The sequence below is a fragment of the Bemisia tabaci genome, chromosome 9 (genome assembly GCF_918797505.1).
Source record: "Bemisia tabaci chromosome 9, PGI_BMITA_v3".
Classification (NCBI taxonomy): domain Eukaryota; kingdom Metazoa; phylum Arthropoda; class Insecta; order Hemiptera; family Aleyrodidae; genus Bemisia; species Bemisia tabaci.
The window spans coordinates 42,440,499-42,466,409 of record NC_092801.1 but is presented as its reverse complement, the minus strand read 5'-3'; the positions used below and the strand labels follow the sequence as shown (position 1 = coordinate 42,466,409).

The 25,911-nt window shown below is 38.8% G+C and overlaps 1 protein-coding gene across 1 annotated transcript; it reads left to right on the top strand.

The window, feature by feature from the left end:
- The first annotated feature begins 7,738 nt into the window (after positions 1-7,738).
- On the top strand, positions 7,739-17,244 carry LOC140225382 (thioredoxin domain-containing protein 12-like). The gene is made up of 4 exons (XM_072304083.1): positions 7,739-8,048; positions 10,736-10,852; positions 14,329-14,475; positions 16,619-17,244. Exons 1-4 carry the CDS (start codon positions 7,964-7,966, stop codon positions 16,903-16,905), a joined length of 636 nt encoding a protein of 211 aa, XP_072160184.1. The 5' UTR covers positions 7,739-7,963; the 3' UTR covers positions 16,906-17,244.
- Positions 17,245-25,911: the final 8,667 nt, after the last annotated feature.

The window sequence follows — 25,911 nt, the reverse complement described above, 5'->3', positions numbered from 1 at the left end:
TTCTCCTCTATTAGTAGAATGTTCTGTAAAAATTCCAAGCTATGATGTTGGGTTGTTCCTCCTCGAAAAAAAAAAAAAAAAATAGGAGCGATCATGTTTGAACACCGCAATGGGGGTGCGTGGTTTCGATCAGTGACGTGGCGTGAATTGCGATATATCGATTGATATGTCATTTAAACCTATAGAAAAGGATCGATGTTCGCAGCGAACACCTCAATAATCGATTCTTTACCATAGGTTTAAATGACATAACAATCGATATATCGCAATTCACGCCACGCCACTGGTTTCGATCTTGGTCATTGCTATGCGGAGGATTTCTGCCTTGACACCGAAGAGAGCAGTAAATATCAAATTATCGAAATTGAATTTTCTTTGAAAATCGTGTAATCTCTTTTAGATGAAATCACTGAAATAGCTAAAACTGCAAAAATCACTTTATTTCTATGAAAACGAGACATATGAGAAAGCCGAAAGTGCACGAAAAATGACGTTGTTTCAGACCAAACTGCCATAGCCAGCATTTTTTCCTCCAGAAAGCCAATGAAATCAATGCGCTTTCAAGTATATCGCCGTCCTCTCCTGCCAAACTCTAGCCTGAAGATGTGTGTGTCGTGTGTCCAAAACGCAACCATGAAAGCATGCAAAAGATAGCACTTACGGCTGTCTTGCCTAACACTAGCTTAGCACGAAAATGAATAATATTTTTTTTATGTGATTGAAATAAAATCGGTCGATTTTTAATCATCCGAACAATTTCTAGGGGTCTTTCGGATGATTAGTGGCAGCTTCACATGAAGCGGAAGCTTCTTTCAATATAATTTTCCGGTCAGAAGCTTCTGAGCCCGTTTTTTGAAAACTTCATTTTTGCGCTTACTGCTCTCCTCGCTATCATGGCAGTTTTACGGAGCGAGAATAAGGACGAATGGACATTCGACGTTGAATCTCCCAAACCACGCATCTTGTTTGCGTTGTTTAAAAACATTCGCTCCCGCTTTTCATTTTTTCAAGGAGAATGAATCTGCAATATTCCTTGAAGCTTTTCCAGAATTTTTTTTTCTCCTAGAGAAGGAATCTGCGAAAGGTTTAAAGAATTTACGTTGATTAGCTCACTATTTAAAAAATAAAGAATGGTAGGAGGTCTGCAACGTCGCAAACCGCGATACGTGGTTTAGGAGTTTCACCGTCGCATTATATCGTCCATTCAGATCCTGGAGCGCCCGCTAATTTTCGATTATGTAACCCGTGCAACGGCGAAGAGCCTTACACGCAAAAATCGAAAAGCGAATAAGATATCATGAGAATATGCTGAGACTATCGAAAATTCGCAGTATTATATATTTTCAAAATACCCTTAAAAAAATATATTCAGCTGGATATTCGTGGGAACATTTTGAAAACATCCTGAGATGGTGTGAACTCGCGGAATGTCGCACGGACTTTATTAAGAGATCATATGAATCAGTGAGTTCGAAAACACACCAACTCGGGTTCCTTTCGATTTTCACTTTTTTACGGTTTAGTAACACTTATGGATAGAAGCATCTGCACGCAAAAGGAAATTTCGAAATTGCAATCGGAAGTGCTCGAAACAGCGACGGGAAAAGGGAAAAATCGAAGTATTTCATTGGAAATACCAATTTTTGGCCATTTCAAGGGAAACAGGTGACCATCCGATTTTGCGGTTTTCTTTTTCCGATTCAGTATACCTTGTACCAATAAGTTATATAAATATTCAAGCGTTATTCAGGTCGAAAAATATAAACTTTTCAGGGCAGACTATGAAAAATCAGTATCTGAGAGTTGGTGAGAACGAATACACACCAACTCGGAAATTTTAAACGCTTAATTCTCTGTCATCAAACATGGTGTTTCGATTTCAACTTGGTGCTTTACAAAGTCTGTAAGTACTTGTCCTTTGGCAACAAAAAGGTTTTTCTTAAACTAACTTCTTCGCCCGCTGCGCAGTTTTAGGTGTTTCCTGAACAATCTTTTTTTCCGAGTTGGTGTGTTTTCGAACTCACTGATTCATATGCTAACCTAGCAAAACTTCTAGGGGTCATTCGGATGATTGGTGGCAATTTGAGAAAAAACGGAGGCTTCTTTCAATAAAATTGTCCGGTCAGAGGCTTCTGAGCCTGTTTCCTAAAAACTTCATTTTAAGCGCTCAGCCGATAGGCAGCGCTTTTGGGCGCTTCTGGGTACCAGATGCGCCCTTTCCAGCCGTTCGACTCCCCCGATGTAACATGTACTATACTACATACCGTTTTGCCTTATGGGTAATGACGCCATTCTGGTACACCCGGGAAAATTTGATTATTTTCTGCATCTGGTATTCGTAAAAGTTTTCGTGAAATGTTTTGCTTTTAAGCATAACAATCTCGCACGGACGTATTACCTGGTTAAACTATTTTGGGGCTTCGTTATGCTTAAATGCCTCATATTCGAGGTTGTAGTTTCAGATTGATTCGAAAAAATCACGAACAGTCACGTGATCTCTTCATTTTAGTGACGTATTACTGTGCTATTTTGTGATTGGTTCATTTTCTCGGCGCAGCATCGTCAAGCGTCAGCTGTTTGCGGCTCTGGGTTGAAGGTTTAAGGTTATGTCAGAGAGAATAGAAAGTTAGAGGCCCGACTCGATGCTAGGTAATTGAAACAGATGCGCTCGCAGCGCGCTCGCTGGCAACGTACGCAACTACTATTTTCTATTGTTTTCCAGAGACTAGCGGCGGGTATGTTGCTGCCGGACCACCTTCACGTAGGCAATTTGTTATACATCGTCCGTCCGCAATACTCTCGCTTGGCCGTATGAAAACGTTCCTCGCATGCGCAGTGTTAAAGAAGCGCCCTCCAACGCTTTGGCGTTGGAACTGCTTGTTTGATTTCGACTTGCCTCTGAGTACTAGTATACTAGTGCTAATGCGTTTAAATGGCGCACCAGCTCATCGATGTGTAGGCTTTTGTGGGGGGGGGGGTCCATTTTTAAAATAAATAAAGCTGTGAAAACTGTATTTTATGCTTTTAACGTAATGCGCAGGTAGTTTCGATCGTTTGTCTATAAGAAAATTTCTTAGCGGTAGAGTAATTCTTATCGAAATTGATCGTTGAACTCAAATGAAGCCTAAAAAAAACGCGCCTGATGAGCTCAACGGTGAGCTCATTTTCGGGAAACAAAAATACGCGTTTACGGTTTCCTTGGTAACCTTTGTTTGCTATCAGCTGATGTTTTATTTCCATTTCCCAGCCAAGTCAACGGAGTTTATACTTCCTTTCTTCACTAAATACATTGACTAACACCTAAGCGCTTTTCTAATACGACAGTATTAGAACTTTCCCGCTTGTTTGCACTCACAGCTCTTTTCGCGGTTACAGCAGATATCAAAGGCTCATGTGGACGTATTTCTACCAAATAGACCTATGTGGAGGTGAGAAATGTGGGGTGTGCTCGTTAGTTCTCTGGCCGTAAGAGTGAATGGGAATAATACAGTGCCAGTGACGTCAGAGGCAATGATAGTCCGCACTCGAGCGAGGCGGAGATCGTCGTCAGGGCGCTTTTAACTCATGAGCCCTGTCCACAAGGCTCTCTTGCCATGCCCGCGGCTCATGAATTCCGCATTCAGTTGCACATAGGTCTGTTTGATAGAATGTAAAATCCCGCTTTTCCAATTCTTCAAAAGGAATCACGCCTACTTTTATATTGCTTCTTATGCAGCTTCGACGAGCACACCCCATATTTCTCACCTCCACATAGGTCTCTTTGGTAGAAATACGTCCATGTAAAAGAGTTGCGTCGTTTCGTCGGCATGCGGCAGGACGACCAAATCGGTAGCAGAGAGTGGCCGCTGGCCGCGGTTTATGTTATATCCGCTTTATTGGTGGTGGCCAGTCGTTGGCATCTGTCGATCCGTGATTAGGTCCCGTTCAATCGGCGAGGTCAGAACTGACCAAGACAGGCAGGGGCACCCGCTGCTCCCGCGTCGAGGCGCGTCCAGTAGCGTGGCGTGAATTGCGATATATCGATTGATCGGCCATTTAAACCTATGGAAAAATATCGATATACAGGGCGTTCGCAGCGAACACCATAATAATCGATTATTTACCACAGCCTCAAATGGGGAAATATCGATAGATCGCAAAGCACGCCACGCCACTGGACGCGTCTTGTCCAGTGGCGTGGCGTGAGTTGCGATATATCGATTGTTATGCCATCTAAACCTATGAAAAAAGATCGATTATCATGGTGTTCGCAGCGAACACCCTAGTAATCGATTCTTTACTATGGTTTCAAATGGCGAGATATCGATAATCGATTATTCACGCCACGCCACTGGTCTTGTCGCGACGTCGCGTCACGATGGCCGTGGTCCAAGGCGCCGCTGCGGAGGCGGCCCAGGAGCTAATTATATCGACCAGCATTATTCTGCCAAACAACGTCGTATGAACCCTCAGGCGTTGCCGACTTTCCTTTGGAAAATCACGAATTCTCGGGAAAATTTGTAAATATTTTTCTTCAAATTTTTCTTGTAATTTTGTTCGCAATTTCACCTTTAGTCTCTGAAAATTTTAAGGCAAAATATGCAAAGCTTCCCTCCGGAATACAAATGTTATCGAAGGAAATTTGGCAACTCTCGAATGTTCATACGGCGTTTTTCCTTAGCAGTATTGTCCCGGTAATAAGACTAGGTAGTAGACTTCACAGGGACGTTACGGTTTTCATTTCACGCGGATACTGCGCCAATGATGGGGCACATCTGCATTGACGCTTTGGGAACTAATTGTAAGTGTACGGAACCGTACGTGACGGAGAAGATACTTCAGTGACAAGGACCGGACCTTGCTTCATATGGCCGTTCCCAGACGATGGAACGTGATGCCATTCCAAAATTGAACGAAAATCAATTTTGTATGACGTCAACTTCAAGCAAGAGACATGGGACTGCCGATTTCATGCCCGAAATGTTGCTATTTTGATTGCGCGTAAACTTCTGGAAGCTCGGGCCTGTAATGATTCAGTGCGTCTAATTGACAGGCTATGGAAAAGACAAGGTGCATGAGTGCAGTTTTTAAAAAAATTGAGATATTAATGATTTCAAGTAAAACTAATCTCAATCCATATTCTGTGCAAAATTCGCTCCCAAATTCCAATTTTAAGCATCCAATAGTCAGTTTAAACTTGTTTTCCGCCATGAGGATCCATATAATTTCGAAACTTCAAATACGTATTAATCGAAGTGGCAAAACCTGCACTTATGTGCCTTGTCTTCCGAGCCCCTTAATTATGGGAGACGAAAGTGACATCGTATTCAAAGTTATGACCAATAGTCTGGTAGGGCCGCACGACCATGGAAGAAAGGCTACCAAAGAAGGTGCTTGATTTGGCTTCTCCTGGAAAGGGACAAAAAAGGACATTCAGTGCCGAAGCACTACAGTACAACGAAAATATTGAAATAAGTAATTTTGCAATTTTATGGGATTTTAATTTTTATCAGTGGCGTGGCGTGCTATGCGGTATATCGATTGAGTTAGTATTTTCAACCTATGAGAAAGGATCCGTAAACAGGGTGTGTTTGCAACGAACCCCTCAATAATAGATTCGTTACCATAACTTCAATCGATGGTCTATCATTTACGCCTCGCCACCGATATTTTTTTCACATCATTTGGTCCAAAAAGGCCGATTTTAAACGATCAACAAAATGAATCCCATGCGGGAGAGAGTTAGGCAGTTTGCAATGTAAGCAAAATTGGGACTTATATTTCTCAATTTGATTGCAATACATTTCAATACACCGAGCTCCTTCAATCCAGTGCATAGACAACATGCACAACAATCTGGCATATCAGCACTAATTTTACCATGTAATGGAGATGTTGCATGTGTGAGGAATTTGCGATTTGACTATTGATTCTTATGTGAAAGTCCGCGAGAAACACGATGGTGCCACTGGTTTTCTCTGAAATCATCTCCCAAGCTAAAAAAAGCTCTCAAGTTGAGGCCAAAATGGAAGGGATATCCCACGCTATCCTGAGAGTCCAGCACTACAACAAAACAAACCCTCCATGCAAAGATAGGGAGCAAATACATTAGCAGTGTTGCCGTGTTTTCAGTTTAGGAGTCCCCAAATAAAGTGGCAACCCTGTCGATGTATTTGGTCCCTATCTTTGCATGGAGAGTTTGTTTTTATGTAGAGGTGGACTCTCAGGATAGCGTGGGATATCCCTCCATTTTGGCCTCAACTTGAGAGCTTTTTTTGAGCTTGGGAGTTGATTGCAGAAAAAACCAGTAGAACCATCGTGTTTCTCGCGAACTTTTACATATGAATCAACAGTCAAATCGCAAATTCCTCACACTTGCAACATCTCCATTGCAATTTGTGCTACTTGGATGAAACGATTGCAACAGTTACGTGAAACCTACATGAAGTGTCAACTCTCCTCTCTTTTAGGGATTTTCGAAGGATGAGAGAATAAGGCTTAGGCGTCATGTCGCAGAGCGCCAGAGACTAGGATTGAGAAAGCGGCTATTACGTATGTATCAGAGAAAAAAAAATAGCGGAGAAATTTTCAGTTATAAATGTTGAACAGTTTCTAATCTAAAAATAAAATTTTCGAGTGGAACTCTTGAAACGTTGAATTAGGGTGAAGTTGAGTACCTTCCATAGAGAGGAGGTTACATTTTAAGTTACATATGGAAAAAGGGGGAACGAGCCATCGAAAAGAAGCTTTGAGTAGGAGAAAGGTTTAGAGTAAGTCCTTGTAATTGAAAATTTTATCATATTGCCACTGAAAAAAAGTGCCTGGCCCATGGCCCAAGCATGATGATTATTGAATTTGCCGCCAAGAATTTATTTTTTCTTGATTTAAGCTAAATTTCTCTTGATACAAAAAAAAAAAAAATATTGAGCTAAGCAAAAACGTAGCGTTCATATTATGCAGAAAATTCTCGATACAAGAAAAAATACTTCTTGGTGGCAAAATAAAGGTTATTTTTTTTTAGAGGTTTTTTTTGTGGTGGAATTTTTTTTTTAGTTTTTTCTTTAGTGGATGGTGTTTGGTGAGTGGTTTTTTTTAGTGGTTTAACAGGAGTAAAAACCACTAACTCAATGGTATTTGGAAAAAATACATCTCGCTCATTCTTTTTTTTTTACGTTTCACTGTCGGAACAGGTAGTGTACAGTCATTGTGAACCCTGCCACTGTGCTGGGAAACTTGACAATCATGCAGGATATAAAAATGAATACTTTTTTATTGTATGATCTACTTCATTAGCAATATTCGTTGAGGACGTGAGAATTTAATTGACTGCACAAAGAGTGTCAGTTATGCCAGTTTCTCGTTTCATCGCAGTTTCCATTTTTGCAGTGTAGTCTAGCAACGGCAAGTTTCAAATCACCACGTTTCGTCAGTTTAATCGCTTTGTAACGAGAGGAATTACAAAGGAAAATAGTAAACCAAGGAAATGCGAAAATATTCTCGCTGCTGGAAATATTTCAGTCTTATTTTATCGCATGCTCCAACGCAGGGGCAAAGAAATTAAGCAATTGCAATAATGAATTGACTAGAAATTCGGACGCGGATGTGAGATAATTGAAAAGATGACAAAATGCCGTGGAACAATGCAAAATTTCGGACGATTCCTCAATTTTGTTTACGTTTTGCGAAGAATTATCGGAGGAAGAGGCCGATTAGAAACTCGAACTGTCAACAATTTAAACGCCACCGTGCAATTTTCAGAATGAGGTTAGTTTAGTTTTGTGTTGCTTTCTCAGTAAGAATTTTCATTTTCTCATGACTGCTCTTCGCCAGTTTTCCGTCTGCTGAGTTACAGTACGTCACCCACACATAGTGAGAATCATTTTCAGTTCATTTGAATTTCGAACCGCGGTACGCGCTTATTTTTAATGATCTGCACTGGTTATTAGTTCCTCTGGTTACATTAAGGCAAAAATAAGCAACAGTCATGTATACTAAGTATTTATTTGCTTTAGCTTTAGTTAGTGCTCTTATCACTTTACAGGATGCAGCAAGAGAAAGCATCGATGGAGGTAAGCTTTTTTAGGTATCAAAGCTGCTTTAAAATTAATCATCAAGTTTTACAGTCAAACTCACTATTTTATTGTCTCAAAAACTTTGTGAAGGGATCGTGATGTGGTTTTGTTTTGGTTTGGTGGGGGGGGGGGTTGGGGGGGGGGGGGCAGGCACCCCAAAGAAATGAGATTATAATGTGAAGACATCAACGGTGACTTCCATAATTTCAATGAATATACCCAAATCAAGTGATTGCTAAATCACATTTTTGCTATTAACACACTTTTACGCATATTAATATCACTTTTAGATATTCAGACATAGAAATTAGCTCTTGATTTCAAAGTTTCTAGAATTTCTAGAGATTATAATAGCCATTCAATCATTTATTTTGCTTTTTTAAACTTCCCAATTGGCGAGCCGTACCTCTATCTCGGAGTGCTAATTGTACAATGTGAATGGACGTTTAAAATCTCGTGACATAATCGGGCAGATTTCGAGAAATTGCTCCATTACAAGCTTCAATTTTGATCATCGTAGTAGAACTTAAGGCAATTTAATAAAAAAGGAGGGCTGGGGAATTTTTCTCTCCTCCTTCCATATAGCACATAGAATAATTAAAATAAAGCAGGAACTAAAAAAGAGGGGGGGGGGAAATTGATAAAAAGTCCCTTATTTGGCCAATAACCGTCCTCTGCGTAAAATAAAAATCTGTTCGCATGACTCAACTCTGATCGAACCCTGATCAGTGACGCTCCTTTAAAGTTGGTAACACTGCGTTTCGCTCATTTCAATGTGCGTAAAATAATCGATATTTTGTCAAAACAGGCTGCTTTACTTAGGATTGGTCGTTTTTAATGGATTTAAATGGAAGGAAAACGAGCTTTGGCAGGTGCTATTTTCGAAATACGCGCTTTGATATTTTCATAGTAAATGCAACTTTTCTACTGATCTTGATCCACTTTTTATTTATTTGTACATTGAATCGGTGTTGATCGGTTCACGTTTTTATTTTTTGTTCGAATCAAGTCGATCGAATACATGCCCTCTCTTTACACGCACACTTCCTTTCATACTCTTTTTTTTAACCGAAAAATTCGCCTTCTGCTGCGTCTGCGGCAATTGTTGTTACGAGTATGCGGTGCGTGCTGGTTTCAGGTAGTTACATACTCGACTCTTTGAAGGCGTTTTGTGTGCGAGAGCAATTCGCCAGTTCTCCAACAGGGTACGCCACTTGCGCACATAAAACGCCTTCAGAGAGTCGAGTATGTAATGACCTGAAACCAGCACGCACAACATATTCGTAACAACAATTGCTGCAGACGCAGCTGAAGGCGAATTGCTCTCGCACATGAAACGCCTTCAGAGTTTCGTGTATGTAATGACCTGAAACCAGCACGCACAACATATTCGTGACAACAATTGCCGCAGACGCAGCTGAAGACGAATTTTTCAGTTAAAAAAAAAGGGTTTGAAAAATGACCTGAAACCAGCACGCACAACATATTCGTAACAACAATTGCCGCAGACGCAGCTGAAGACGAATTTTTCAGTTAAAAAAAAAGGGTTTGAAAGGAAGTGTGCGTGTGACGAGAGGGTATGTATGATCGACATGAATCGAACGGAAAATGAAAACGTTAACCGATCAACACCGATTCAATGTACAAATGAATAAAAAATCGGATCAAAATCAGTGGAAATGTTGCATTTACTATGAAAATCTCAAATCGCGTATTTCGAAAAAAGGATCAGTCAAGATTTTGATTTTTCGCAATTTTACGTGTACACGTGCTATAGACTTGCCCCCTGCAAACCATTTTTGGATACAATTTTGTCGTTTTTTTTTTATCTTTTAGATAAAAAATCTCGGCAAGAAAATTTCGAGATTTCAGTCGCATCCTACGTAGTTGGAGGCGTAGAATCGATTCGGCACGATCCCGACTCTCGGCGAAGCTCCCTGAGCCGAGAAACAGTCAAAAACTGGTCAAAAACGAGCATTTCTGACCACATTTTGACTCTTTCTCCGGAGCGTTTTCAGCAGATAGCTCTAAGCGAGGGACTCGCGGAGCTTTCCGGACTCGAAAATCGCACTTAGCGGGTCAATTTCAAGTGAGCTTACTTGGTTCCGACCCGATCGGCGAACTAACGATGCAAATATCAAACATGTTCATTATCCGACCGACCTCAGAATGCGGGTATTAGTATGGAACTCAGGAGTTAAGAGGAAACCGAAGATATACCAGGGGGAAAGCGGGAAACAAGCCTAAAATAAAACATTAAAAGCCCGAGACTTTTTGACTCAAAATTGAGTCATTTTCAGTCGGAAAATAAATTATTAGTTAAAAAATATCTAAGAAAAAACTTGGGACCTACATGTTATTGCGGCCGAGATCCGAGAAAAAGAACCATGGGTATTTAGTGTTGTATTTTAGCCTTGTTTCCCTTCCCCCCTTGTTTTCTCCTGCTGCCATTACCTCAGGCTGCTTCGTAAAAATGTGTATCTATGTTAAGAGGAAATGGCCTTTCAGGTTTTAGCATCACCGATTCAGTTATAAACGGATCCTAGGACTTTTTCCTGAATCAGCCCGCCTTGCCACTTCGGGGTGATTGAATCTACCTTTGCCGCAGAGAGCAAGAAAGGAAAAAAAGTGTATGATAAAAATTGTGAACCAAATTTAATAAGCACCATGTTCGCATTTCTCAGGATTCGGGCCGAATATAAAATGGTACAACTCTCTGGAGGAAGGAATACTGGCAGCGCAGTCAGACATGAGACCGATCATGGTCATCGTTCACAGGTCGTGGTGTCCTGCCTGCAAGAGTGAGTACTGCGTTGACATTATTTTCACGATCGTTAGAACAAATCTAATTATAAATGGACCGTAGGTATTTAGCAAAAAGGAACCGGCGAAAATGGTGTTTCTTCATAGTTATCTAAAAAATCTCCCATGAATAGCAAATCGTAGTTTTTGCTTCCCACCAAAAAAATGGTTAATTTTAAAGGAGCTAATCTTGTAAATTTTAACACTGAATAGATATTAAGTATTTATGAAAGTAAATAAGAAGTTGCACGATTTTGAAAACAGTGTAATCGCGCTTGTTCCTTTTTGCTAAATACAACCCAAATACAGTCATGCTAAGGAAGAACGCCGTATGAACATTCGAGAGTTGCCAAATTTACTTCAATAAAATGTTTATTTTTGAGGAAAATTATGAATATTTTTCCTTTAAATTTTAGGAATCTTTAGGTAAAATTGCGGACTAAATCATCTGAAAAATTGGGAGGAAAATATTCATAAATTCACCAGGAAATTCGCACTTCATCAAAGGAAATTCGGCAACGCCTGAAGGCTCATACGGCGTTTTTCCTTAGCACGGCAGAATAGAGATACAGTGCAAATCGAATATAACGATCTTGAAGGGACCAGCACTTCCCGTCGTTATTCATAACTGATAGTTAGATTTTTACGCATTCACCTCAAATTTAATAGCAAAGAGTAAAGCTGTGCTGGCACTAGGACGAGGTTTCCTTATACGCAGGAGGAGAAACACCATTATTTTTAACACTACATTTTCATTTTTTTTTTTTTAAAAAAATGTATTTTATTTTATTTCATTTGTGTGTACACTGGTGTTTGTCACACGCGGTGTACACTGGTCAAAAACTGTGCACACTGCGGGTGGTAGGTCTGACACCGATAAATTACGAATATTCAACGATAAAATGCTCACATTGGTGTAGGCGCAAAGCGTAAAGCACGCGTACAGCCTTAAAGGTGCTAATATGCGTTTCACACCGATCGTGCTGTTTTGCGCAATGCGTGAAGTATCCTTGCAGTCATGTAGGCGCTAAAATACGTTTCAAGCCGACGGAGTGGACCACATTGTGTTTGACGGAATAAGTGAAGTATTCACACGGTCTTGTAGGCGCTAATATGTCTTTCACGCTGAACGCACTGTGTTTGGCACTTTCATTCAAACGAGCGGGGTCGAGCAGTTCTCATTTTGCTTGGTGGTTTGTGCTGATACACGAAGGCCAAAACGTGAAAAATGGCCACAAGGTGAAAAATTAAAAATAAAACAATCAAAATAACTTGTTGCTAAGGTGGAGTTTTCCCGTACATTGAATTGATTGAAATTCTCTTGATTTACATATGTATCGATAGTCTTAAACAGAGAGTATCACCTCGTTGGGCCATTTCTACCGTGCTAAGGGAAAACGCTGTATAAACATTCGATAGTTGCTAAATTTCCCCAGATTAATCGTGTATTTTTAAGAAGTGTTACTCATATTTTTTTTTTTTTTTTTTTTTTTTTTTTTTTTTTTTTTTTTTTTTTTTTTTTTTTTTTTTTTTTTTTTTTAATTTTCGGGTATTTTAGATCAAATTGCGAACAAAATCGTTTGAAAAATTTGAAGCAAAACATTCAAAAAATTCCTGTGAATTTGGTTTTTATTGAGGGGACTCTGGCAACATCTGAAGACTTAAGTTTAAGACTTAAGACTTAAGTTTTTCCTTAACACGGCAGAATGCTCCGGTCGTTGTAGTCGATAGCCTAAGCTGAAATTTCGAGGAAAGTTTGTCACTATGGCCGATATGTCGCTATATGCGGTGTCGTCATAAACAACACGTAAATACAATGGTTATAAACAGCGGGACCGGTAAAATTGCGACGTTATGTCCGAAAGGTCGATATATCAGATGTCGTTATGTTCGACATCCACTGTAATTAGAATGGATATCGACGGTGAAACTACCAAACCACGTATCTCGGTTTGCGACGTCGCAGACTTTCTGTCATACTTTATCTTTTAAATGAAAAGCTACTTAACGTCCAGTCTTGAAAATTTCCGTGATTTTTCCTCTTCGTGCGGAGAAAATTCTGTGAAAATTTCAAGGAATGATATTGATTTGGTCTACTTCAAAAAAATAAAATGTGAGCGGAGATTTTTAAACACCGCAAACGAGATACGTGGTTTGGTAGTTTCACCGTCGATATGCATTTTCAAGCATTGCCTATTATTAAAAAGTTTGTCCGATCTGCAAGTTGGACGTATCCGTTACCGCCTACCGGGTGCGTGGCGTGCTATGTGATACATCGATTAATGTGCCATTCACACTTATGGAAAAGAATAAACAGGGTGTCCGCAACGAACACCTTAATGATCGATTCTTTACCTTAGCTTCAAATGGGGAGGTATCGATCGAACATTCACGCATCACCACTGCGGCCTATATACGCTCAGGAAAAATTTTCGCGAAATTTCCGTTAAAATTGAAGTTTCTATCAAATCTGTGCGAAAAGAGGTCCAGCGGGCTGATTGTTGAAATTGATAGACAAAGCCATAGACAAAGGAGACAACACGGATGTGGAGGGATCCTATGGGTGAAAGTGGGTGGTTGCAATGAATTTAGGAGGTAGGTAATAGACTAATTAACGGGGACCCACGAGGGACCCTATAGTTAGTCCATCGTTTACTCCCTTAGTCTGTAAGAATCACCCATTTCAACCAATAGGATTGCTTTATACTCCCTATGTCTTCTTTATCTATCGCTTTGTCTATCAATTTCAAAAATTGAACTTCTATTGAAATGAATTGAATTTCTTTGAAATTGATATACAAAGCCATAAGTAGACAAAGAAGACAAAAAAATATGGAGGGATCCTATTGGTGGAAGCGAGTGGTTGCAATGGACAAAGGAGGTAGGTAACGAACAAACTAACGGCAACCCACGAGAGACCCTTTTGTTAGTCCATCATTAATTCCCTTAGTCTATGAGAACTATACTCAAATCAATCAAAAGGATCGCTCCATACTCATTATGTCCTCTTTGTCTATCGCTTTGTCCATCAGTTTCAACAATCCGCTGGACTCTGGATCCGAGGGACTTTTTTCTCAGTGTTTCTGCTAAACGCAGCCATTTGTAGTACACTGAAAAAAAAAATGCTATTATCAACACAGAATTAGTTAAAAAGGTGACAAATCCTCAAAATAGTTAAATCAACCCGGTTTTCTTCATTTAGATGGCGTGTTGATTTAACTATTTAGTTATACTATACTTTAGTTTTAGTTTTTAGTTTACTTTAGTTTAACTATATTAGTTAAAAAAGGTGACAAATCCTCAAAATAGTTAAATCAACCCGGTTTTCTTCATTTAGATGGCGTGTTGATTTAACTATTTTGATGATTTGTCACCTTTTTTAACTAATTCTGTGTTGATAATAGCAATTTTTTTTTTCAGTGTACACGTAAAATCGTAGCGCCAACACTATTTTCACGATGCTTTTTTCTTGCAGAATTGAAGCCGGAGTTAGTGAACTCTCGGGAGTACTTTGATCTGAGCCAATACTTTGTCATGGTCAACCTGGATGATGAATCGGACGCCCAAGACGCCAAAAGACTCGTCCCCGATGGCGGATACGTCCCACGTATCTTGTTCCTTGGTAAGAACACACCAATGCCGTCTGTACGAAATAAGTATTGCAATACGACCGGAATACATTTTACTCTCATTTCAGGATCAGCGTATCGATGGCCAAATCATATATCGTCACCTTCCGGCCAAAGTATCACAAGCGCCATGCGACGTTTCAAAATTTCCGCCATTACTTTATTTTCTTACCAAGTTATTGTTAGAGTACCTTTATAGACAGAGCATGGCCATTTCTGTTCCGGTTTTTCATTGGTCGCGAGCGAATAGGCTGACACGATGCTCTTAGGGCCGTAAATAAACAAACAAGTTGGCTGTAATCAGCAAGCAAGATTGAGGTTATGCACATCTTACATCCTCCTGTGATAAAGGTGAAAGGCGATTTAACAATGTTTTCGTGTTTTTTTCGTGTGTTATTCGTAGATATGCTAGTTTAAATTGTTACTGCCTTATAATTGAAATGCTTGTAAAATTTAGCTTCTTATCGATGTTACGGTGAGTCGCCATCTTGTTTGTTTATTTACGGCCCTAAGAGCATCATGAAGCCTAAAAACTCGTTGACCAATCAAAAAGCGGAACAGTTCTCCTGTAGTAAAAAGATACGAATGGCCATACTCTGTCTATAAAGGTACTCTAGTTATTGTTCGACAAATCGGTCCGAAACTTTCACTAATTTTCTTCATGCTGCCGATAAAATTCAGTGGAATATTCGAACAGATTCAACCAACAATTTCTCCGTGAAAAAATAAAATGGTGGTGGAAATTTTGAAACGTTGCATGGTGCTTGTCATACTTTGGCCGGAAGGTGACGCTATCTCCGTTTGCGACGTTGCCAACTTCCTGTCATATTTCATTTTTTCTATGGAGAATTAGTTAACGTAATTTCTTGAAAACTTCCTTGATTTTTCCTCTCGGTTAGAGGAATATATCTGTATAATTTGGAGTCGTGGTTAGACCAAGTAGATACAAGTGGATTGCATTTTGCAAAAAGGAACCAGAAGCAATGCAATGTCGGTAAGATTGTACAACTTCATCCATTGCAATATAACTATTGAAATCCTGAAAAAATATTAAGTTTACATGATAATTTTTGTCCTAAATTTACAGTTTTCAGCGATTAAAATAGAAACTGTTTACAGATCAACGGGTTCTTCTTCCAAGACAAGAGAAACTGCACAATCATAGCAACATTGCAATGCTCCTGGTTTCTTTTTGCAAAATGCAATCCAAGTGTAACAAGTGGCTTATTACATTTCTAGATGCATTTCGGCCCTAGGGCCTGTCATCAGTAGTACAAACAGGCAAACAACAATCAACATAAACCACTTTTTTATACCTGAATCTATTTGGTCTTAACACCGATCCAAAGTATAATTAATAGATTCAATATGTGACCCCTCAAAACTTAATATTCTGCATACATTTTGAGCAATGAAGCTGCCTTGTTTGTTTAAATAAAATAAAATAAATAGAAGCTGAAATTGTGTAATATTGCAATGGATATACGTGGCTCCGCACTTTAGCCATTGATATATGTTCCCTAGTTTCCCTACACAGATAAAAGATGCCATAGATGGGCTAAAAATGTACGTCGTTTTCAGTGGCGTGGCGTGAATAGCGATATATCGATTGCTATGCCATTTAAACCTATGGAAAAGGATCGATAAACAGGGTGTTCGCAGCGAACACCTTAATAATCGATTCTTTACAATAGGTTCAAATGGCATAACAACCGATATATCGCAATTCACGCCACGCCACTGGTCGTTTTACAATAAGGAACTACTAATTCTAGCTCCTTGGCGAAACAACGTATATGCCAGTAGCTTCCTCTTGCAGACACGTGTTCTTAAGTATGAGCTAGAAATAGTATAGTTCCCTATTGCAAAACATAGACAAACTATAGAAGAAACCAAAAAACAGAAGTAGATGGGTCCTCAGCGCTTGGGAGAAAGATTCGATAGTTGACAGATAGATTCACAATTTCTAGATTTTTTCGCGATTTTTTTTCATATTTCTTTTTGAATTTTTTTTTACTTAAAAACAAATTTCTTTAGATAATGAAGCATTTTTTAACTTAATTTTTTTTTCTCTCTCTCTCTCTTTAAGTGAATTCCTTAAAAAACATCTTTTAATTCTGTTATTGAATTTTTCAGACTGGAACGGTGAACTGCGACCAGAATTTTGGAACAAATATGGCTCCGGCAAGTACAAGTACTACCACTCGAGCGCCCAAACCGTGACGTCACTAATGAGGAGCGCTCTCGAATACTTCACCCCTATTTCCGACTACTACAAGCAGCAGTACTACCAACAGCTGCAGCAACAGCAACCCCAGTACCAGCCATATCAGCAGTACCAACAGTACGCTTACCAGCCTGTCGAGCAGATCAACTATCAGATCTGTGAAATCTGTTGTTTCCTAATAATATGTGTGAAATAAGACGTATTTGTGCTGAAAGGAGCTATGCCTAAATTAACTAAATGAAAAAGAGCTACGAAGCGCGGATATCCAATGCACTTAGTTCCTTTTTGATTTGATTAATTTTTATATTGTTCCTTGGACATAAAACTTAAATATTAAAAAAATGATCACAATCGGACCTCCCAAACAATTTCGTTTCGAAAAGCTTTTGTAAATATTTTTAGATTGTAAAGATCTCTGAGATTGTTTTGCCTGAAAAACATTCATTTTAAAAACTACTGTAAGTTTATGTACAAAATATTATTTAAATAATTTATTCGATCGCTCTAAAATGTTAAATAAATTTAATGAGCTTCATTTCCTCGTGTTGAAAATTATTTATCTTGACTTCCCCTTGAGGATAGCATTAAAGGACAAATAATTTTAGATTTCAAGGTTTGTTTAAGAAACATGTATGGCTTGGTGTTGACTATCAAATGATACCTACTGTAATTTTCGATCTGAGAAAGAGTAAGAACTAATCTGTGTGCGTAAGTTCATTTGATTTCAATCATGTTTCATTAAAAAATTATTTTTTTCTCATATTTTATTTTTTTCATGCAAAATTCAACGAGACCAAGAATAATACATTTAAAAGCAAATTATAAGGAACAAACATCATTCATGCGAAAGGAATAAATGCTATTGATTGCACTCAAAAGAAAGGAAAAAAGAAAGGGAATGAGTATGTAACTTGTATAAGTTGAGGTTCCATTTAGAGCTATCTACGTCGATTGTTTTCTAGTGCCTTCAATTCGGTGAGGTGCAATTTCTAATACATCGCCGTTAGTTAGATGTTGACGTATCGCACGTTGCTTTTCCGATCATCATACAATATGAAGTTTAAAAATGAACTTATTGAGTATAGAGTAGCGCTATTTCATTTACATCATTCTTGAACACAGACAAATTCTGCTAAATTCTTTGTAGATTCTCAAACAAAATTTTTTAATAAAAAAGCATAATACTTTGTAACATTATAGCCACTTTGTTTAAAACACACTTCATTAGTAAATGATGCCTCACCGATGTCTAATTAATGGGGCGCAAATACGCACCATATCAAAAAAAGTCATTACTGCACCAAAAAAAGATATACCCACTGGATTGATAGTCAACTTCATCCTCCACCGGTTGATCAAGTGAGTCAATGGGTTTTAACTGAGATATATACATATCGACGGCAGTGGCGTGGCGTGAATAATCGATTATCGATATCTCGCCATTTGAAGCTATGGTAAAGAATCGATTACTAAGGTGTTCGCTGCGAACACCCTGATAATCGATCTTTTTTCAAAGGTTTAAATGGCATAACAATCGATGTATTGCAATTCACGCCACGCCACTGAATTCGACGGTGAACATACGGGACCACGTTTCTCGGTTTGCGACGATGCAGACTGCCTGTCATACTTTGAATTTTCAAGTGGAAAACCACTCATCGTCGATTCTTTAAAACTTCCGTAGTTTTTCTTCTCTTAGCAAAGAAAACTCTGCGAAAATTCCAAGGCAGAATGTTGGTTTGTCTATTGTCTTCTTACAAAAGAATAAAATGAAAGGAAGATTTTAAATCACTGTAAACGAAGTACGTGGTCCGGTAGTTTCACCGCGTCGATATTTTACTATTGTGAAGATTGGTAACCCGAAAAGATAATCCTGAGTGGAGTTTGTGCAAGACTAGGAGTCCTTGTAAAATTCAAGTCCCCGCTACCCACATGAATATTATCCAGGATCCAGCCGTTTAGGAGTAGGAAGCCGACTACAGAGGTATCTACGCCTGAAGTCGGTGTTGGTCTTCTACTTCTACCTCCTACCTTCAATTCCCGAAAAAATTCCTAATCTTTATAGTACATGTCCCAATAATAATCAACCCTCAAACGGAAAATGTGTCTATAGTTGACAGTAGGCTCCTCAATAAATCGTTGAAAAAAAAACTATTTTTGAAAACCTTTGCTCCACTCATAATTCTTGATGCTACTAGATTTCATTTGTTGAACATTTACTGAAGATTGGTCAAATTTTCGTCTCCCACATTTATACGTGAATTCCAAGCCCATTTTTTTTTAAAAATGGGCTGATTAAGAGGATTTTTTTTCAAGCTAATTATTCACATACAAGACACTTTTTGCTGATTCTTCACGTAAAATACTTCATTCATACTACGTAGATGGCACCGAAAAAGTACTGAATTTTTTCTGCTTTAAAGGCAATGAATTTATTAAAGTGCGTTCAAGCTAGGTTCGTATAAAGCAAATAATAAATTTATAAAAAGAATTACAAATAAACAAGCGCGGTAAGAAATAAAATAAAAAAAACGAACCCGAATTAACAATCAACTTAAAAGCATCGAAAAAATACTGCATTCTTTTTGGATTTTTAGGAACTGAATTTTTAGTACATGTACTGAAGAAGGGCTGCAAAAGTGCTTAATTCTTGCTGGCCAGTTTGGGTTGACGCCTATCAATGCGACGCAAGGTTGCTGATTTGGAAAGTTGGCAGTTTCGAAAACGCCTTCAAATGTGGCGTGATACCTCACGCGTTCCGGAGAGTACGTATAGTTGTATCACTGCATGCGCCTTAGCAGTGCAATGGGAGATTGATATTAAATCAACCTCCACGCTGCGGCCCTGTCAGTTTTCCTTTACCGCTGTTGCACATTTCACCGCAAAGACTAATAGTGTTCAAGCTAGGTTTGCATTAAGCAATTCGAAATTTTTTTAGAAGAATTAAAAATAAACACGCACGGAAAGAAATATAACTAAATGTTAGGAACTCAATTGAACAATAAACTTAAAGGCACCGAAAAAGTACTGAATTATTTTTCATCTTATGTACTGATTTCTTTGCAAAGATGCTTAAAAAGTACTGTTAGATTACTTAAATTTGCAGGTCACTTTTAGTAGATACCCTGTCACAGCTGCACTGATTTACATATCGACGGTGAAACTACCAAACCACGTATCTCGGTTTGCGACGTCGCAGACTTCCTGCCATACTTTAATTTTTAAATGGGAAAGTACTCAACGTCAATTTTTGAAAACTTCCGTGATTTTTCTTCTCAGTGCGAAGAAAATTCTGTAAAAACTTCAAGGAATGATATTGAATTGTTCTCCTCCAGAAAAATAAAATGAGATTTTTAGACACCGCAAACGAGATACGTGGTTTGGTAGTTTCACCATCGATATGAGCTTATGCCCTCTAAAATTGCGTGTCCTCTGAGTGTGTCACCAAGTTAGAATCATGGTTACTTAACTCTTATCGTAAAACTTAAGAAAATTGAGTGTTATTTTGGGTTCCTATTATTTAGTTATATTTCTTCCTGCGCTTGTTTATTTTTAATCACTCTAAAAATTGATCGAATTGCGTAATGTAAGCCTAGCTTGAACATTTAAAGTCCTCGCGGTCAAAACTGCAACAGCAGTAAAGGAACACTGACAGGGCCGCAGCGTGGAGGCTGATTTAATATCAATCTTCAATAGCATTGTTAAGGCGCAGTGATACAACTATACGTACTCTCCGGAACGCGTGAGGTATCACGCCACCGTTGAAGGCGTTTTCGAAACTGCCAACTTTCCAAAACAGCAACCTTGCGTCGCATTGATAGGCGTCAACCAAAACTGGCCAGCAAGAATTGACCACTTTTGCCCTGAGCGCGTTTCTTTATTTTTAGTCACTAAAAATTGATCGAATTGCGTAATGAAAGCTTAGCTTGAACATTTTAAGTCCTCGCGGTGAAAACTGCAACAGCGGCAAAGGAACACTGACAGGGCTGCAGCGTGGAGGCTGACTTAATATCATTCTTCCATCGCATTTCTAAGGCGCAGTGATACAACTATACGTACTCTCCGGAACGCGTGAGGTATCACGCCACAGTTGAAGGCGTTTTCGAAACTGCCAACTTTCCAAATCAGCAACCTTGCGTCGCATTGATTGGCGACAACCAAAACTGGCCGGCAAATATTAGGCACGTTTGCAGCCCTTCTTCAGTAGAAGTACAAAAATTCAGTTCCTAAAAATCCAAAAAGAATGCAGTATTTTTTCGATGCCTTTAAGTTGATTGTTACATTGAGTTCATATTATTTAGTAATATTTCTTCCTGCGCTTGTTTATTTTTAATCCTTCTAAAAATTGATCGAATTGCGTTATGTAATCCTAGCTTGAACACTTTTAGTCCTCGCGGTGAAAACTGCAACAGCGGCAAAGGAACACTGACAGGGCTGCAGCGTGGAGGCTGACTTAATATCAATCTTCCATCGCATTTCTAAGGCGCAGTGATACAACTATACGTACTCTCCGGAACGCGGGAGGTATCACGCCACCGTTGAAGGCGTTTTCGAAACTGCCAACTTTCCAAATCAGCAACCTTGCGTCGCATTGATAGGCATCAACAAAAACTGGCCAGCAAGAATTAACCACTTTTGCAGCCCTTCTTCAGTAAATGTACTATAAATTTGGCTCCTAAAAATCTTAAAAGAATGCAGTATTTTTTCGATGCTTTTAAGTTGATTGTTACATTGAGTTCATATTATTTAGTTACATTTCTTCCTACGTTTATTTATTTTTAATGACTCTAAAAATTGATCGAATTGCGTAATGAAAGCCTACCTTGAACACTCTAAAAGTCCTCGCGGTGAAAACTGCAACAGCGGTAAAGGAACACTGACAGGGCCGCAGCGTGGAGGCTGACTTAATATCAATCTTCCATCGCATTTCTAAGGCGCAGTGATACAACTATACGTACTCTCCGGAACGCGGGAGGTATCACGCCACCGTTGAAGGCGTTTTCGGAACTGCTAACTTTCCAAATCAGCAACGTTGCGTCGTATTGATTGGCGTCAACCAAAACTGGCCGGCAATTATTAGGCACGTTTGCAGCCCCTCTTCAGTAGAAGTTCAAAAAATTCAGTTCCTAAAAATTCGAAAAGAATTCAGTATTTTTTCGATGCCTTTAAGTTGATTGTTTAAATTGAGTTTATATTATTTAGTTATATTTCTTCCTGCGCTTGTTTCTATAGATCATTCTAAAGATTGATCGAATTGCGTAATGTAAGCCTAGCTTGAACATTTAAGTCCTTGAGGTCAAAACTGCAACACCGGTGAAGGAACACTGACAGGGCTGCAGCTTGGACGCTGACTTAATATCAATCTTCCGTTGCATTGATAAGGCGCAGTGATACAACTATACGTACTCTCCGGAACGCGTGAGGTATCACGCCACCGTTGAAGGCGTTTTCGAAACTGCCAACTTTCCAAATCAGCAACCTTGCGTCGCATTGATAGGCATCAACCAAAACTGGCCAGCAAGAATTAACCACTTTTGCAGCCCTTCTTCAGTAAATGTACTATAAATTTGGCTCCTAAAAATCTTAAAAGAATGCAGTATTTTTTCGATGCCTTTAAGTTGATTGTTTTATTGAGTTCATATTATTTAGTTACATTTCTTCCTGCGTTTGTTTATTTTTAATGACTCTAAAAATTGATCGAATTGCGTAATGAAAGCCTACCTTGAACACTCTAATAGTCCTCGCGGTGAAAACTGCAACAGCGGTAAAGGAACACTGACAGGGCCGCAGCGTGGAGGCTGACTTAATATCAATCTTCCATCGCATTGCTAAGGCGCAGTGATACGACTATACGTACTCTCCGGAACGCATGAGGTATCACGCCACAGTTGAAGGCGTTTTCGAAACTGCCATCTTTCCAAATCAGCAACGTTGCGTCGCATTGATTGGCGTTAACCAAAACTGGCCGGCAAATATACGAGGGCTGTCCCAAAAGAAACCGGACTTTTGTCATAGAAGGCAAACCGAGCGCCGTAATGAAGTTTTCTTGAGCTTGTTTGAAAGCTAATAAGCTACTGGAGATGCTGGTCTTTACAGAATGCAAAAATTCGTCTTAGTAAGGAAACTACACGCTTTGGAATGAAGGAAAGTCAAACTCGAGTTGCGATTTTTATCTTTATTTCAAGAAAAATTTAGATACAACTTAAAAAAAACCCAGGTTTTAAGTAATAAACTTCGTTGCTCTCTTATTCAAATGCTTAAAAATAAGGAAATTAACATTTTAAGCATAGCTTACCAAGTCATCACCTATCCCCTTCAAAATACTAGCCAGCTTTGTCGATGCATATTTGCCACCGTTTCTTCAATTGGGAGAAACACTGTTGGAAATCCTCAGGTTCGAATGATCGCAATTCCTTCAAGGTGTTCTCTTGAATTTCCGGAATGGTTTGAAAACGTCGACCTTTCAAGGTAGATTTAAGTCGTGGAAATAAGAAAAAATCACACGGAGCCAGGTTAGGTGAATAAGGGGGATGAGGGAGGACACTCATGGCATTCTTTGCACAAAATTCGCCAATTTGGAGGGATGCATGGGCAGGTGCATTATCGTGATGCAGAAACTAGGAATTCTCTCTCCAAAGCTCCGGCCTTTTTCTGCGGACATTTTCGCGTAATCGTCTCAGAACACCATTGTAATATTCGCGATTGACAGTTTCACCTTGAAGGAATTGCGATCATTCGAACCTGAGGATTTCCAACAGTGTTTCTCCCAATTGAAGAAACGGTGGCAAATATGCATCGACAAAGCTGGCTAGTATTTTGAAGGGGATAGGTGATGACTTGGTAAGCTGCTTAAAATGTTAATTTCCTTATTTTTAAGCATTTGAATAAGAGAGCAACGAAGTTTATTACTTAAAACCTGGGTTTTTTTTAAAGTTGTATCTAAATTTTTCTTGAAATAAAGATAAAAATCGCAACTCGAGTTTGACTTTCCTTCATTCCAAAGCGTGTAGTTTCCTTACTAAGACGAATTTTTGCATTCTGTAAAGACCAGCATCTCCAGTAGCTTATCAGCTTTCAAACAAGCTCAAGAAAACTTCATTACGACGCTCGGTTCGCCTTCTATGACAAAAGTCCGGTTTCTTTTGGGACAACCCTCGTAAAGTACGTTTGCAGCCTTTCTTCAGTACATGTACTATAAATTCAGTTCCTAAAAATCCAAAAAGAATGCAGTATTTTTTGATGCCTTTAAGTTGATTGTTAAATTGAGTTCCTATTATTTAGTTATATTTCTTCCTGCGCTTGTTTATTTTTAATCCTTCTAAAAATTGATCGAATTGCGTTATGTAATCCTAGCTTGAACACTTTCAGTCCTCGCGGTGAAAACTGCAACAGCGGTGAAGGAACACTGACAGGGCCGCATCGTTAAGGTGATTTAAAATCAATCTTCCATCGCAATGCTAAGGCGCAATGATACAACTATACGTACTCTCCGGAACGCGTGAGGTATCACGCCACATTTTAAGGCGTTTTCGAAACCGCCAACTTTCCATGTTGGGATTCTTTTGTCTAATAGATATCATAATATACCTGGGCGGCAAATATTAAGCACTTTTGCAGCCCTTCTTCAGTACATCTACAAAAAATTCATTCTCTCACAAGGAAAAAAATTTAGTCCTTTTTTGGTACCTGTACGTGACGAAATTCGAAAAGTTACGGAATTCATGCGCAATTGCGAGAAAAATGACGAAGGCAGGAAATTGGAAGCTCAACAGTGACCTGAGGATCAAGTGGCTTTACAATCTGGATGTAGGGGGAAAATACGTCATTAAGAATCATTGCGTATCCGATTTCATATTTTCCAGGCCGTTTTAAAAACACCTGTGCCATGAGGCAACAAATTCCAGCCCTTCATATGGAACTACTGAACTTTTTTGGTACTTCAAGACCGCCCTTAAATTTACTGCTAATTCCGGACTTTCCATATCAGTAGATACGTTGTTTGAAGACTTGAAAAGCAAAAAACAAATCCCTTGATAAAAAGAAGTCATCGCTTTTTAAATCTGTCGATGTGGGCTTTGGCCCATGTGGCTTTTCCTTGAGACTGGCTCGAACTGACCTTGTTGTCGTGTTATCCAATTAGAAATCATAGATTAGATGAAGAATTTTCGTCTTTTTAAAATCGTACGTGAAGTTGAATTAACCCTAGTCTGCCTGAGCCTCTGAACCAACGAGAAAGCCTGAGCGGGGTCAATTTGACCCCAGCTGAAAATCAATATAGTTAGCTATGTTTTTTTCATGTTTCTAGTTAATATCAGTGCACTAACCTTACATGCCTTAACCATAAAGCATATCTAAGTTTTAAAAAACACGGCGCAGGGTATGCAACCATTTTATCATACACATGTTGCCATGTTGTTCTCAGCATGAGAAAAAAAAAATCATAGGGCTACTAAATACTGAAAACGAAAAAAATCTGAAAAATGTTGCTTGTTTTACAAGTTTCTGAGAAAAATTAAAAAGAGAAAAATGAATACACCTTCAAAGTAAGCTTTTGTGATGCTAAATGGTAAAATATATGTTATAAGGATATCTGACCCCGCTCAGGCTTTCTAAGGGTACTCGTGAATTTTTTTATCTCTCATGCACATTTTTTTTTCCCCTTCAAAATCGTGTTCCTGGCTGTTTTTGTAGAGCTATTTGTGAAGGATGAAAAATTTCGGGCATACCACGAGAAATGGCGATGAGTTGAAACTCCCGTGCGGGGTCAATCTGACCCCACTCAGGCAGACTAGGGTTAAATAGGAAAATTATAGCTGGAAATAGGATATTTAAATTATATTTTGTCTTATTCAAAAATCATTCTCTTATGACACAGTTTTCTTTTGAATAGGTTACTAAATGTTTAAAATGTGATTGATAACCTTTACCTTACTGGAAAATAGGAGCAAAAGGACACAAACAATTTTAATAAATGTAATGGTGACTTTTTGCTACTATGTAGTTTTATTTATTTGATAAAGTATCTGAAAATTTAACTCCAAAAACGGCCGTATCAAAATTACATTCACAGTCGACTGATTTTTTAAAAATACATAACAAATAACTAACGAAAAAAAGGAGTTAAGGAACCGAATATTACAAAAATATATGATTGACTAATTTAAGAATGTAACCTAGGAGGCAGTAAAAATTACAAAATGGA

Coding starts and splice junctions, on each gene's coding strand:
- LOC140225382 (XM_072304083.1), top strand. CDS start 7,964: ATGTATACTAAGTATTTATTTGCTTTAGCTTTAGTTAGTGCTCTTATC. Junction 8,049..10,735: donor AAGAGAAAGCATCGATGGAG/GTAAGCTTTTTT, acceptor CGCATTTCTCAG/GATTCGGGCCGAATATAAAA. Junction 10,853..14,328: donor GTGGTGTCCTGCCTGCAAGA/GTGAGTACTGCG, acceptor TTTTTCTTGCAG/AATTGAAGCCGGAGTTAGTG.